We start from the raw sequence: 16170 nt of genomic DNA on the forward strand, positions 1-16170 counted from the left end.
AATAACTCGATTAGCTTTTTAGTTATAGCTAGTATATTCTTAGCGTAAGTAGTTAATCTTCTTCTATCTAGATTTTATAGTCGTTAACTTAAAGTAAGTATATTAATATAGGTATTTAATAGAATAGTTATATTTAAGGAAGAATATAGTAAGTAATCTATTAGTTCTTAGAACGAAGATATAATAACTTTTATAGTTACCTATCCTTAGACTATAGTTACCTCCGCCTAGAGTATCCCTAAGGGAGATATAATAGCTATTATTACGTAAAACTCCGCTAAATTATGATAAATCAATAAAAGAAATAAATTTATAATAAGGGTATATCTCTTATTAAGAATATTATACTAACTACAAACTCTTAGTACTACCTCTATATCCTATAATATTACTAGAATAATATATACGTCTTATTACGCTTAGTAGATAATATTCGTTTATAGCACTTTAAGATCGAAGGACCTTAACTAGATAAATATCTCTATAGTTCTCGTAGAACCGAAGTCAACCTCTAATACTAATTATCTAATAATTTTTATTAATAGAGAGACTTTTATAAGTCCTATAACGACTTCTTATATAACTAGAATTACTAAAGTGTTGATAACTAGGAGTATAGGAACTATATTTTCCGGAATCTTATAGCCGTTTTAGAATATCACTTTTTTAATTCTAATAATTAGACTAGGCTTTATATTACTTCTTACTTAATATAATTAGAAAACTACACTATTCCCTATATTTGCCTAATAAATATATTTAGCCCTATATAAAGGTTCTTAGTTTAGGTATTCACTAAATCGCTACTAATAGATTAGATACTAATAGCGAAGAGGATTTTTAGTATTCTATATTTTCTAAGTATATAAGGATAAATAGCGTTTTAATGTATATAATAGGTACGAATAAAAACTCTAATTCCTCCTCTTAATTATAATATATAACGCTATATATATCTAACGAAGCTAAATTAGGCGATAAGGACAAATATTCTATCTATTCTTTATATATAGTTTACGTCTCGTCTAAACCTATTAAAATAAGGGAAGCTTATCCTAAAGCTCCTTTTCTCGATCCTAGGGAGCTATAATTAGCTATTAAAAGCCCTAGGAGTAGATTAGCTCTCGCGCTTTATAATAAAGTATATACGATAAGTAAGGATAATAATGGATAAATTTATATAACGTAATTCACGGCCAACCCGTTAACACGGCCAACCCGTTAGTCCACCTCCATTACCAATTTTCTATTCAAGATAACTCCACCAAGAAAGTATAAATTCATCTCAAACTAGCGCTTCTTACAACGATTAATCTTATGCCCTAACTCCCCACACCCGCTACACCTTGGCGGAGCCCTCTTGCGTGGCAAATCTGCCTGACTAGCTGATTCGCCTGCCTCACGCGATACCACCGGGCTATCTTCAACTGGCTGGTCTGGCTGCTGAGCTAGCAGTTGGCCCTCTGCGATAGATAGGCCTCCTTCATGTGCTATTTGTCGATTCGACCGTGTACGTTTCTGGCGTTTCTTCTCGTTTGCTCTACGTAGACTAGCGTTCTCCTGCGCTAGTATCGCAGCGTTATACATCGATAAATAAGCACCTTTGATAATCTGATCCACAGCAGTTTTTGAGGGTGACGGAGGGCTATTTGACCGCTGTCTCAATAGATTCTTGAGTAAGGTAGCCTGCTTTTGTAGCTGAATCACTGTTTTAGGCGTTTTTGGTGTGAATTGGCTAGATCTACTGCTTGGTCGGCTTCCTGGCGGTGTTGGCGTTCGGAGCGAGATATTGAGCTTAGAAAGCACACGCTCTGGGTCAAACGGTGTAAGACCAGTAGCAGCGAAGCTAGTCTGGATAGTCTGCGGTTGAAACGCCTCGATACGCGCCCGAGGGTAATCTGCGAGAAAGTCGAGCTTATCGATGTGGTTATAGCCATATCGGGCGAGGTCGCTCACGAAGCGACCGTATGCGCGCTTCAACGGAGCAAAACACGCAACATCAAGCGGTTGGAGTAAATGCGAAGAATGCGAAGGCATACAGAGCGGTATAATATTATTCTCAGCGCAGATTCGGTCGAATTGAGGTGTAAGGTGGCTACCGTGGCCATCAAGAATTAATAGCCGATATCGACCTCGTACGCGCGAATTCGTATATGGAATGAAGTGCTTCTGTAGCCAGCGAAGGCCTATCTCATCGGTAGTCCAGCCGTTATTCGAGACCTCAATCCGCCAATCGCTAGGCAGATTTGATTCGAACCAGCCAGCAATATAAACCTTGCCTTGAAATATCACACATGGCGGTAGTGCGTAGCCATCGGCGCATATAGCCTCGATAGCAGTAACCCATTCGCGGTTTCCTGGCTGTAAGATAGAGCGCCGACCGTAGTATTCAGCTCGCGTAACCACCTTCTGTGACGATATAAGGCCCATCGCAAAGCCCGTCTCATCAAAGTTATAAATATCCTCTAGTTGTATCCCATTCTCATCGACCACGCGCTTTACGGTATTAAACCACTCTCGTATCGACTTCGGATCTTCATTCAGGGCGCGCTGGTAATCGTAGCGTCTCGAGAAGCGCGAGCGGATCTCTTCGCGGCGTTTAACGAAGGATGATGTCCAATTCACGCCTACAGTAGGCGGAGGGTGAATCCCACGAGTGGCCAGTAGGATATTAGCCATCTCTCTCACAGTAGAGGGCCTAGGTGCTGCACCACGCGAATCCATAGAGATGATCCACTCAGTAAGCGAATCCTCTTCTAATTGTGTCATTTTATGGCTATGCCAGCGTTTATCGACGCGTGGAGACGTTCCGGTAGCGCGGTCGTGGAGGGTAGTGTAGGGCATATCGTATAGCTTCGCTGCGGCGTAGAGAGATTTAATTTGGCCCTTTTGCACCGCCTGAAGGGCTAATAGGATCCTGCCCTCCTGCTCAGCAGATTTATGCCAGGATTCAGAGCGATTTGGTGGCATGGTGGGTAGTTGAAGATGGTAGGTAGGACTGGACGCGCGATTTCTGGTGGGGCTAACGGGTTGGCCGTGTTAACGGGTTGGCCGTGAATTACGTTAACTAATCTAAATTTACCTAATATAAGAATACCGAGAATTCGTTCTCGAGGATATTAAAGGACTTAAGGGAAGTATCCCTATGCTCTCGAAAGAAAGCATCGCTAGCCTATTAAGTATAGTAGAGAAGCTTAAAGATACCGTTAAATTGACCAAAGGAATCAGTTATATTTAGCACGTAAGTGTAGGGAAGAGAGGGAACGATTATTACTAGACAACTAATAGCCCCTAATAAGCGCACTTTATTGCTCGACAAAATAGTGCTCGTTTCAAAAGGCAGGAATTACTGGATTTCCCGCTATAAAGAGCATAGTCAGGCTTAGGCGAATCCCTCTTAATTCTGGCACCGGGCGATAGCAGCTCCTAAGCATCCGAATTCCACCCCCATAAGGACATAATGGTTTTTATGATAAATTGGAAGATCAAGAGCCGTCATTAGGCCTAGATGATATAACCCTGAGAAAGCATATCTAGTCACGGATACTGCATCATGTAGTCGAGGGGCTCATAAAATGCCCAATTGCTCTAAAAGTCGGATGTACTGGATTGGGCAAGCTTACGACTACTTTCCACGCTTTCCACATCTAGAACACGTCTGCCTAAACTCCCTAGACAGAGGCGGTACAGCGATCGTAGTGGCGTCCAATGACTGCCTCTCAATCGTGATTTGTAACATAAGCAAATATATGGTCTGTGCGGCGATCAGCAAATTGCCTGGGTGGAGCCAAGACCTGCTAAGCTCGTTTTCCGGAAAGCTTGACCCGCGCAACCAATCCGATGCGGCGGGTGACATTCTTTTCCTTACACTGCCAAAGTCCACACACAAAACTGGGAAAGAATAGCCTGGTATCTGGCAAACATGATTTATTTCACGATCCATCAAACGAAATACGATAACGAACAGTACACCAAAATTACAACGCTACAGGCGAAAGGAAGCCGGTCCACTATTTCTCCCGAAAGAAATGTCTCGTGACTATTCGCTGGCATGATCTGTCTTGGAGAGTGCACCGTCGCCATTAAAACTGACACGTAGTATGTGATGAGATGGAAATAAGCAGCACAGGAAGATTTCCCGTAGGATTTGCGAAGCAGACGTATCAGTGGTTATGGGAGCTGCGAAAGACTATTGTACAAGTGTTGTATTTTTGAGAGAAAGAAAGGGGCTTTCAACTAAACTACATATTATAATACTGTTATTTCTTTTTTCTTTTCCGCTATTAACTTGCTTCTGTGAATAATGCACACAAAATCCAGGAGTTTCTTATGCTGCTTATCGTAGTCATCAAAGGTCTGATATTTTCCATTGTCATTCATTGCAGTTGATCGCTTGACAAAGCCAAAGTCGGACTAGAGTTTCGTCTTCCATGAACCCTTCGCCCGCTTCAGATTCCCAATGCCACGGGGAACCTTGCACAGCAGATACTCAAAAGCCATCATCAACATACGATTCAAGATATACAAAACAACGGAAACCCCAATCGCTCCCACGCTGAACCAAGTCCACGGTCGAGATCCAAGCCACATCAAGACCTTCGCGTCCGCTCTGTGCCAACTGCTACTCTCCAAATCGGTAATGTAGGGAGTTAATTCAGTTTGATTGACGACTCCTAGCGTCGGCGAAGGTAGAGAAGCCTGCTTAAGCAAGTAGACCTTAGCAACCATAGTCAAGAACATCGGTCCAGCAGAGATCATAATAGCACAGTATGGCTGCCATCGAGCCCAGGCCCGAGTGATAGAATTATAACTAGGTAGCTTGGCGATAGCGGCTGCATAGACAGGATGGTTGGCGGATGTTATCATGAAGTCATTTGTGACGCCTGTCGGTAGCGTGGACTTGAAGAGAGCGTATTCAGTAACCACATCGCGTTCGAGCTTGTCAATTGGAATACTTTTATTGCACCAAGTATCCATATCGAGATAGATTCCGCCGTAGTGATATAAGACGAAATAGCGAAGAGAGTCGGCACGCTGGATGGGGAAGGCGTAGTTGTCCCAAATATCCACAAACCAGGGATAATGGACGGAGAGAAAAGCGCGAGTCGATTCGTCAGTCCAAAGCTATAAAAGATGATGCAAGTTAGAAAGGTCTTAACGTGCTAAAAGTGAATACGCGTTTCCCTATATCTTAGCCCTTCTTGAATGTTCAGTCATTCTCACCTTGTACTCAAAATCCCCATAAGCCTCCTTGCAGCTTGCCTGTGATTTAACCCATTTGTCTGGAATTGTGTTCGTAGCAGCAGTTTGATGGAGTATTCGCGGAATATGGCTTGATGTATTCATTTCGGGCCAAGTGTCTTCCAGGTCAGAGAGAGTGACTTGTGGCTTGAAGAGCTCCTCGTTCCTTCGTAAAAGAGTGATGAGAGGCTCCAAGTCATGGATAAGTAGCCAGATAAGCATGACGTCCAAAAGGAGGAGGAAAATCGTTGATTTTCGAGGCCTTTTGATACGCATAGCCTTTCGTCGCTGCTCTCGCGAGACGTGTTCAGCACTCCAACTCAAGCGTTCCTCATCGTAGGACTTGTAGCTGTTGGTGCTACGGCCCTGGAATAGTAAATTATAATAAGGTGGCCGGATATCAATCATAATGACCAGTATTGGAGCTCTCAGTATATTGAAATGGTCTCAAGACTTAGAGGTAGTATTTGTGCATTTAGGTCCCAGCCATTGCAGACGAGAAAATGTGCGGATTTTGTCACAGTGGGGCCTGCGAGACCCGGATGCACGTATTGCCAAGTATTACCGCTATTATCTTTCGATCCCCACGGAACATGATAACCACGTTTTCGGCCCCGTTTCCACCGCTTCCTGTAAGAGGCTAAGCTTTCTTTGGCCATGGACGCGTAATCCCTAGATTCCGGTGTATGCATCTTTGGTCCCGTTTTCCTAAACCGACCAACCCCTCCGTCAACCCATGGAATACGCACCTTGTATGTTATATAGCTAGCTTGCAGGCAGACATCCCTAGGGGCTCTACACTATAACAGAAAAGCCCAATAAAGACAGAAGCACTCTTTGAAAAACCTACCAGACTTCTGAAAATACGTCTATCTGCTCCTTCAGGTACTGGGTATAGTGGCCGTATCCAGTGACGCCTTCGCAGATGCACCACAATACAATAATTACATATACCCGAAATACAATACTTGGACCTGCCCAAAGTAGAATTGAAACTCCGCTGTGTGTCAGAGCCTGATCTGATACGCCGCCCTTGGCGAGGCACACGACTATTGAACCGGTTTTGCCGTTCATCCGCGATCCCCACTCCGCGCTAGTGCACAGCCTCGAACCATTCGCCAAATCCACTGCGCACGGTGGACCGTATCACTAATGAATAACAGACGAAAACTGACAAGACCTGTGCAAAGAAAGGAATCGACGATCAGCAAACTGCTTAATATGATCAAGTTTCCTGGTTCTTCTTGGCAGTGTAATGGATCATAGAGCCGGTCACGCTGTCCAATCAGCGCAGGTTCCACCAAGTTGGCTTGCGTCACCTTGTCTTCCGCCGATCAGTGCTAAGAACAACCCTTCGCTATAAGTTTCTCTTTACCTTTGGTACACGGTCGTGTGGCATGCTTTTTGTTGTCTCCAATCCCCGCTTGAAAATTATGGTGGTTCTTTCCATTCTCTTAGGTGGGACGGCCGCCTTAGGTGCCGATGCAATGCTTGTTTTTCCCGATACGGAAACCCAGGTTAGAGCATTTGGGGACGGCATTGTCGATGTCCATCCGATAGCTCTCGAAAACATGCGTCGTGCAGTAGTTGAATTACCATGTTCTGAATGCCCGTTTCGCGATGTTAATGAGGAGGGTGCTATCAAATGGATTTACGGTATATCGTCAACGATGGTATGTCACACTGAATCAAACCAAAGAGGGAAAAAGGTAACGGACACCTGCTAATGAGAATAGACGCTCGAATTTACCATTGAAGAAAACAATTTGCTAGCCAACGGCCGTCGGACCTTTCCTCCCCCGTCTTCTCCCACCACCTGCTCAGTCCGACAAATGGGAAATGCGAAAGGCTCGGGCAACATGCCTCTCTGCTACAACATGGAGGTAATACCCTTGTTGGCCCCATCCGAATATCTGGGTATCAAGTTGTTTGATATCCAATTAAGCGTCCTCGACTTAGTGAGTGACGTTTTCCTGGTGGATGCCGTGACGGTCACCCTCATCCAAGATTCGGCGGGCGACTTGTACATTGCAAAGACGAAGGTTGACAAAGGCGCTCTCTCGGCCCGCTTACCATATAAAGCGGATCATGGCAAGAATAAGTGCTTCCAGGAAATCTTTTCCGATCGCATCAGGGGTTTCCTGTTGGCTGTGAGGGAACAACTCCTTGGAACAGTCTCCAAAGCCCGCCATGAGGACTGCCATACCATGCGAAAGGGCACGTTGGACGACACTCACACGCAAATCGAACTCGAAAATTACCAAAATCAGGTAAGACTTAAGAGTCTTAGAACCACAAGTCCCGTGAACTACGATAACTGCCACATTGATTTCGAGAAGACCGATCGCACTTCTCACCATCAATACAAGCGTCGGCTTACGCGGCTTGTTGAACATGTTCACACTTTGTTTTTCCTGGTGCGCTTCATCGCGCTACCGGCCATTTTGGGCGTCATGGGTGGTTTCGCTGCCGTTGCCGTTAGCATGTTCGTTGGCCGGACTCTGAGTTTCCTTTGGAGATGTTACCGCGGCTTCAACACACATGACCAGACTGCTTCCCAAAAAGATGTTGACGCTTGCGAGAGGCAGGACTTGATAACGGACTCCTCAGAGAAAGCACTCCCCAAATGCATGGATCGTCGCAGAGCTGGGGGGGGCTATCAACGACTATTAAAGAAACTCTATTTTCGATGAATTTGAAGGTAATTTTCCATTCTTGATTTGAAATTGGTTTTCCCTTTGGCCTAAGATCCTCAGTCATGGCAATGTCCACAGGCAGCGCATATTGATGGCGAAGACGAGCGCTTTTAACGCATAAATGGCGGACCAGTTCAAAATCACTCTTCTGTAAATGCACCTCCCCGCGGGTCAATGTTCGTGAAAGAGAAACAGTGACTTCAAGGACATTCGGCGCTCGAGATTGTATGTTGGGTATCTTATCTATAACACTAACGCCGAAGCAGCTGAGAATCGACGCTTGGTCCTATTTTGCAAATGCATTTTGGAATAGTCCAGACCCATGTACACTAAGCATGAATACACATGATAAGTCTGGTGAATGGTACTAGATCTGATATCCAAGAAAACCTAGCCACAAACATAGAATACTGTCCGAAGACTGGTTCTATCGCTCTGAGTTCTTAACCGGGTGAATGAAGATAGCCGGAAGACAAAGAGGGCGATTTTCCTTTTCCCACTACACGCTTGATTAGTGTAGCTCAAAACTTGTTAATGACCACAGATCGCTCACCTCTTCTGCGCCATCATATCCCAGCCAGGCACGATAGAGCCTCTCAGCGAAGGATGAGCGCCACATAAAAGATGGGTACAGGAGGATGTCATCGCACGACTTATGACCCCACGCACTATCGAGGTCCCCATCGATCTTCCCTGGTTTGTCTGAATTAGCGCGACGATCCAGCTCTGCCGGATCTCACGCCCGCTCATGATAAATCGGCTGTGGAACTTGAACAGCTTTGAGGCCATAATACATCGCCCATGAGATAGGCATCATTTCAGATGCGAGACCTAATCCCTTGCATGCCTGGTCCTTGTGCATGACACGCAAAAGCCGCGTTGAGAGTCGTGACATTGCGCCAACGGTCGCGCGTCGCGGTGTGTGCATCCGCTGTTGGAAATGGTAGATTTCTTGGCCCCACGGCCAATTCACTCCAGCAGGATCAAAATGTGGGAGCCAGGTGATCAGATCTGCTTCTTCGCCAACGCCCCAGTCACCTTCGTCGTCATCTGGACTGGCCACTGGAGGCACAGGGCTGTGTCTTCCAAGGTCAATGTCTTCGGCAGGCGGAGGACCCCAAATGCTATCTCGTTTCACCATATCCTGGTTCACTTTCGTGGCAAACTCCTCCCATGTGCCATGAATTGCTGGGATATATAAATATGAGTTTCGCTCCCAGAGGTGCTTTCTGGGTTGGCGCCGCGCGAAGTCGGTGGCTTGGGTCACTAGCCGATACAGGTGGCCAGTGTAACGAGCGTCTATCTCAAATTGCCAAATGTAGTCGTATTGTGGATGAAGTAGTGAAAAAAGCTGGACTGGCTGGAAATACCGCAGAACCGCGCTGATCAAATTGTGAGAAGATGAATCTTAATGGTCTTGTATAATGAACATACTCATGGACCTTGATTTTGGGATACCATGTCTCTAGTATCTTCGTGTTGAAAAAGACAGCGAGCTCGCCCAGTTCTTGAGGCAGGTGCTTTGCCTTGAATTTGTCCATGGCAACGGTGTCCATGGAGTTTGGCAATTCAGTGTCTTTGCAATCCACCAAAAGAACGACCTCATATTCACCGCCGGAATGGAGAGCCAGCTCCATGATTATAGCTCGAATGAAATGTAGGTCGTCATCCGTGTATCGCTTGCTCAGCCAAGTGCGCATGATGACAGCTGTCCGCGGTTGAATCCTCGGCTCGGGGTCGCTGAGATTAAACTCGTCGCGCATATCCGTATCCCATTGCTTGTCAAGAGCCTATATTTTCTCCTGGGGCTGAGTGTTTCGAAACCGGTCTTTGTTACGCTGCAGGCAGTCCTGTTGTAGGTTGGCCCAATTCACGGCGTCCCATTGCAGTTCGGCCGCATGATTGAATCCATAGGAACCGTACCAGCTATTGTCGCTCCTGCACTTATGCCCGTATGCACCGTACCGCGAGACCGAATCCGCATAGAGGCCCCGATCAAGACCCCAGGCTTCGTAGGATCCGAAGATTGGGGGCGGGAAGCCCGATGCATTCCAATGATATCCGCTCATCGTCGTGTTTTCATCGTGCCGGTCCATCACGCGACCATAGGGCCCGAGGCAAGCTCGATGTGCTCCCTGCCACGTTGAGTTCCACGACGCGGAATTGTAATCAGGGTATGGATTGTTGATGATTGGTCGGTCATGCGTACGTTGTCCTGCAAACTCGGTCGGAAAGGGGTAAGAATGTCTGTTAGTGGGTCAGAACACGCGTGACAAGGGGAATTGGTGTGCTAAACCGGAAGAGGTTGAGGGAGAGCCCGCGACGCCCCTGCCATGACGCGGCGAGCAGCCGCAGCAGAAGAATAAATACCACTGCCGCGATAAGGAACTGCCGCCTTGTAGCGCAAAATCGCCTGCGTTGGACCCGGAGAGAATCCATTATCGTTTCATGCTGGCTCGTAGGAGTGAATCGGTAGGAGCTTTATACCAGTCGACCAGGGGGAAGGTCGACTGACTGGGTATTGCGCAATGGCTGAGGGTTCGGAGTTGCGCGTGGGACCCCTAAAGCTTAGCCGTCTCCACCAGGCACCGAAATTCGGGACGCGGGTTTGGATGCCTAATGGCTAGCATCGTCTAGGCGGTTGCCTATTTTGACATCCCGCCATTAAAATTTATTGAAGTTTTAGCGCAGTTGGTTCCCGCTCCCATATAATAAAACATAGGGTATAGTATTGCAAAGTCAGATTAATTCAGAGGCAAGAAAGTCTAGAAAACTAGCACGTCCGCTGAAAAATAAAAACCTGGCTAGTCCGTCTCTCGTAGACGCATTCCTATATAAATATCTGCTGGACTTCTGTAAAGAAGAAATGCCGTTGTGGTTGATAGCCAATGGTGGAGTTGTAGAAGCAATTTGTTCACGAAGGATACTTTTCGAATTTTTGGCACGTGCATAAGGTACATGAAAGTGTCGTGGCGAGCGAGCCTATGCAAGTCAGAAGCGATAGTAGGTCCTTCAAGCGGAAGATAATCATGCTATGGTGCTTCAACGTCCATTCAGCAAAAGAAGCCAAGGACACGGTGAATGGGTGATTCTCCAATGAACCCCCATACTGAGCGGAAACAAAGCTGGAATGGCGGCAGTGAGTACGTAGGGTCGTCCAAATGATCCACAAATGTCGCGGTATCCTGGATTGGATACGAAAATCGTAGGGGTATGCTACTGGTCATATCCATGTGTGCATTGGGGGGATAGTGCTGATTGATCGGAGATCACACTGAGCAAGGCATCCAAGGGGTGCCTGTCGGGGGGCGCGGGGTTTGTCGTTCACCGTTAATATTTATGTATGGAGACAGAGCCAGTTATCAGCGGTGAATTGTTATCCACGTCCAGCTGAGTGTCTTGTACAACTTGGAGATCATTCTCATAGTTACCACTATCCAAGTAGATTGAGTAACTGTCGCGCTCATGACCGTCTGACACATCCACAGACATGATATTTTCCTGCAGATCTCGTGGGATGAAGTCGTCATCCTACGTGTCGATCATCTGGTGGTTGATGGTTAAAATGCGATAACCTTGAAGGTATTGGAGTCGCAATGACCCCCAAATACAGGGCCACGTCCTCGCAGCTAAATGGCTTCATCCACAGTACACGAACACTTTGTACTCACTGCTGACGCGGCCTTCCCAGTTCCAGTAATGGGACTATGTTGTTGCATACTTCCAGTTTGCTAATATATCAGTCCATATGCTATTATTAGCTATATTGTGTTTTGTTTCCCGATGGTCTGTCTTCCCCTCGGTCGCTGCAGGGTGAAGATCTTGGCGATCATCCGCAGCCATTTCGCTAGCGCGTTCCTGAATCAACCCTGTATTTGATTATTCGATCGACTTACGACGGCAATAGCTCAGAGTCAAAGTGGGTTTTTGAAGAATGTCGCCACCAAGGGATTCCGTTCGCCAAAAATGAGCAAATTTTGCAGCGCGCGTTCCCTGTGCATTATGAAAGCGAAGAACGTAAGTGCCCTGGACGTAAGACAAAAAAGGCGCAGTACGACAGAAACGGCGCAGTAGGGTTGACAGGGGCAGATGCACTATCGCCCCTGTTTCTCTGTTACCCCTATTTCGTGCATCCCTTTATGTACAGGGATTTTCCCTTTTTATTCTCAACCTACAAGTGTCAAGTTCGGTATTTAGGCAATTCCACAGCACTTCATTTGCCTGTATTTATATTTTCCATTCGGTATATGGTGTCCCAACGTTTAGATATTTTCTTCTATTCCATTTCAGATTGCGGGACAACATCAAGCGCGAGAGTATATAAATAAGTCAGTGTTGCGCCCATACCCACTGTTTCTCGGTGTTAAGGAACATTATAAGCTCACAAGTGGCACAGATCTCATCAGGATATGTCAAAGCCTAACTCTACCGAAGCTTTGCCTGGACCAGCTCCCTCATCACACCCTGAGGCACCATATCACGTCCTGTCTAACAAGCAAAAATGGAATCTTGTCATCTTCGTCTCCTTGGCGGCCTCGTTCTCGCCGCTGTCTTCGAACATATATTTTCCCGCGATTGACACCATATCCAAGGATCTAGGAGTAAATGCGTCCCTTATAGCCCTTACCATCACGGTATATATGGTGGTTCAGGGTATTGCTCCTTCTCTCCTAGGTGCCCTCTCGGATGCTTGCGGCCGTCGCCTCACATTTACAATAACTCTCACCATTTATACGGTGGCCAACCTCGCCCTGGCGTTCACCTCCAACTATCCAATGTTGATGGTACTGCGTGGCCTTCAGGCGGGAGGATCTGCAGCGACTATTAGCATTAGTGCTGGAGTCATTGCTGATATTGCTTGCCCAGAAGAACGCGGTCGTTTCATAGGGACAAATGCTGGCGTTCGGTATGTAAAGAGAAAGCACCCCTCCCTAGAGGAATATCACCCATTAATATTTCAACAGCATGACAGGTCAAGCAATTGGCCCAATCATTGGAGGCGCGTTGGATAGCCTATGGGGCTTTCGAAGCATATTTTGGCTGCTTTTCATCCTAAGCGTGATTGTCCTTGGCGCGCTCCTAATTTTCCTTCCGGAAACCCAGCGTAGAATAGCAGGCAACGGCACCACCGTTATATCTGGTTTCCAGAAGCCATTCATTTATTATATCAGAGCCCCATCACTCTGGGAAAACAATGCTGGAACGGGCAGTCCCTCGAAGCCTCCAGCACCACTATCATTCAAGAAAGCGCTCAGTCCTCTTGCCTACCTCCTTGAAAAGGACATCGCCGTGCTTTTGGCCTGGGGCGCCGTGGCTTATACAGCATGGAGCATGGTGACATCTTCTACCACAACAATGCTGCTGCTCGGCTTTCCTTTTCTTGCACAATGGCAAATTGGGCTATGTTTCCTCCCAAACGGGCTCGGCTGTATCTTAGGCTCGCTCAGCACAGGCTGGATTCTGGACCAGAGCTTCAATCGTGCCCTGGTGCGATACAAGGAGGAACACGGCATCCCCCCGGAAGAACGCTTTGTTCATAGGCGCGACTTTCCCTATGTGCGGGCCCGTCTACGCCTCATGCCTATCTTTAGCATTGTTCTCGTGATCTCTTTGGCGCTTTACGGACCAAGTTTTGAGTTCAATGACTTACGGCAACGGTTTGGTCCAAATTTAGCCGCCCCACTCATCCTTCAATTTCTGATTGCCTTCTCGGCGACTGCTATATTGAACATCAACTCAACTGTGCTGATTGATTGCTTCCCGGAGCGACCTGCGAGTGCGACAGCACTCAACAACTTGTGCCGATGTCTACTGGGGGCGGTGGGAGTAAGCGTCATCCAGCCATTGATTGGTACCACAAAGGCGATGATAGCGTTCTTCATTGTGAGCGGTGTCGTATGTCTGTTCACTCCACTGATTTGGGTGGAATGGAAATGGGGGGAGAGGTGGAGGCAAGAGAGAGAAGAGAAACTTGCTCAAGATCAAGGCGAGCTCTAGACTCTCCATGGTTTAATATCTATGCGACGCTGTATGGACGCGAGACTTCTTGAAATAGAGATTCGTCGTACGTGGATAATATGTGTGATAATTAGAATACAAATACTGTATATAGTCTACGTTGAACTCCGCTGGTGTTCACCCACTTTACTAACAAAATGTACCCGGCCCTAAACCGGAATGGTACTAGCGCCCGCTGGTATTCAGGGGCAAACCCGCTGGTATTCACTACTTACTGTTAGCGATATTAACAATATATTTTTATTATTTTTTTGATATTATCTTATTCTTTAATCCGTGAAATATGCCCCAATCTAGATTTAGTACACCATAGTCTATGGTTGGGGGAGAAACTGACATCTTTCCACCATATGTTAAGATCCTACGCGAATGGCGGGTGGCCCTTTACACTACCCACGGCAACTACTACATTCGCCAGAATCTGGCCCGGCATTTACTTGAGAAGCATCGAACACCAAGTGGGCAGCGTAGGAGAATTGAATCCAGCGCTCTATTACAAGATGTGGCCGCTACGAAAATTGATGTGGTATAGCCACCTGATGGCACGGAGGAGATTCATGGGCTGCCGACCGTGTTAGGGTATCTCTACCATTTTGCATAATGTGCCTTCCGCACGACTAGCACTGATCGGATACGACAACACTACAATCAGCGGCACCAGTGGCAAGTTTCGCAGCAGGGCGCGATGCTATGGCATCAGGCCTATATTTAGACATTATTTTGCCAGTCGCAAGCCCAGCGCTACTTCGCTGTTGTTCTAATAGACTGGGTCCACCGGACCGCTACCCCATAATATATATATCTCCACGCTAATGCACCCACCAATGCACCACCCTCTACCTATAAGCGATCTTCTTCCTGCCCTATTTCTGATTAATCATAGGACGATATTATGCGTCGATACCGACAGCGGCAGTCTTAGCCGCTCCGAGATTGTGTCCAGGCTGTATGATATATCTCTGAGGTCACACCGTGGATGAAGCGGACTAGGATCTATATCTATCTCCAGGGACTTAAGCTAAGCGAACTCGGTCTCAGCTACCGACTGCCTAAGCAGGAGCAGGAAGAATCACTCTTTATGATCTATAAGAGTGTCGGACGAGTCCTCGAGAATGCTATGACCGTGCTTATATATAACTAGGACCTAGAAACCCGGCATCTTAGTCGCCGAAACGCACGGCTCCTTAATACCTTTACCTAGGGAGAAGCCTCTCAGGACCCTATCTCGGACCTACAAAACGAGTAGTCCCGCCGGAGATATATCGATACCTAGCAGCGACTGATCTGCTACTAGGACCGAGTGGTCGAGCAGGGCTAGCTCCGAGATACCCTATTCTAACCGAGCGACCGACAACGTAAGGCATAGCTTAAGGTAACTTAGGTCACGAGCGAGCTTATTAGCCTTGTCGACCCAGACCGAGAAGGCATACACAAAGCGACTCTCCGCGACCGACTCGACCGGGCAGTCCTGGAGTTTAGCCTTGCTATTATTCAACACTCCGTTCCCCGTCGCAAGTTTGATTCCGTCCTTATTTTATACGCTGCCGTGCGGTACTAGAGTCCCACCCAAGGTGCATGGCTAATAGTCGGGAATTATATCTCTATTCTATCCTAGTTAATCTACGACTGTTAAATAGTGGTCCTTGCGTATATATTGGCGGAGACCACAGGTGGCCGAGAGGCCGAAATTGGTGCGACGATCGTGGATATCCGGAACGAGTGGTTATTAAATGACACCGAGGGCCCCGTGGCTAAATTACTCGAGAATCGGCTACTGGGGTTTAGCATCAGCTAGACCGAGGTTCCACCGATATAGATTCGCTGGCATGCGGACGGCGAGACGCTAGTGTGGTCGGACGTTATCTTTTATCTATCCGACTTACATCAAATTATCTTCTAGAAGATTTCTGAGGCTCGGCGAATTTTTGACGAAGAGCTATGCCTTAGTGGCCGTTCTAGCCCTACGTCTGAGATCCCTATGCTAGATCTATGGCTCCTCGTCGACAACTGGGATGCCATCGCGCCCGGCTAGTCATTCCTGACGGATTCGCGGAACGTATGCCACCTAGCCCCGTTATAGGACTGGTTGATCTCCTAGGTGGGTAGGACCCCCATTCTCTTCCGCACGTTCTGGTCGCGGACCGCCGAGGGGCATTGGGTGGTGTCCGCGGATACCGCGCAGCAGTATGAGGATGGGGTGCAGCGTTTCCTTCGA

At 47.1% G+C, this 16170-nt stretch overlaps 4 protein-coding genes across 4 annotated transcripts; 2 read left to right on the forward strand and 2 right to left on the reverse strand.

The window, feature by feature from the left end:
- Positions 1-4413: 4413 nt before the first annotated feature.
- N7498_011026 (glycosyltransferase family 32 protein) lies at positions 4414-5649 on the reverse strand (the record flags this gene model as incomplete). The annotated part of the gene is made up of 2 exons (XM_058458082.1): positions 4414-5124; positions 5224-5649. 2 exons carry the CDS (start codon positions 5647-5649, stop codon positions 4414-4416), a joined length of 1137 nt encoding a protein of 378 aa, XP_058304981.1.
- A 1025-nt stretch (positions 5650-6674) lies between these two features.
- On the forward strand, positions 6675-7934 carry N7498_011027 (uncharacterized protein; the record flags this gene model as incomplete). The annotated part of the gene is made up of 2 exons (XM_058458083.1): positions 6675-6914; positions 6978-7934. The coding sequence occupies 2 exons, from the start codon at positions 6675-6677 to the stop codon at positions 7932-7934; spliced, it is 1197 nt and encodes a 398-aa protein (XP_058304982.1).
- A 430-nt stretch (positions 7935-8364) lies between these two features.
- On the reverse strand, positions 8365-10376 carry N7498_011028 (uncharacterized protein; the record flags this gene model as incomplete). The annotated part of the gene is made up of 6 exons (XM_058458084.1): positions 8365-8436; positions 8491-8605; positions 8678-9319; positions 9372-9727; positions 9812-10184; positions 10234-10376. The coding sequence occupies 6 exons, from the start codon at positions 10374-10376 to the stop codon at positions 8365-8367; spliced, it is 1701 nt and encodes a 566-aa protein (XP_058304983.1).
- A 1970-nt stretch (positions 10377-12346) lies between these two features.
- On the forward strand, positions 12347-13934 carry N7498_011029 (uncharacterized protein; the record flags this gene model as incomplete). Its single annotated transcript, XM_058458085.1, has 2 exons — positions 12347-12843; positions 12902-13934. 2 exons carry the CDS (start codon positions 12347-12349, stop codon positions 13932-13934), a joined length of 1530 nt encoding a protein of 509 aa, XP_058304984.1.
- Positions 13935-16170: the final 2236 nt, after the last annotated feature.

The sequence above is a fragment of the Penicillium cinerascens genome (assembly GCF_028974065.1).
Source record: "Penicillium cinerascens strain IBT 15544 chromosome Unknown scaffold_4_segment0_segment1, whole genome shotgun sequence".
NCBI lineage: Eukaryota > Fungi > Ascomycota > Eurotiomycetes > Eurotiales > Aspergillaceae > Penicillium > Penicillium cinerascens.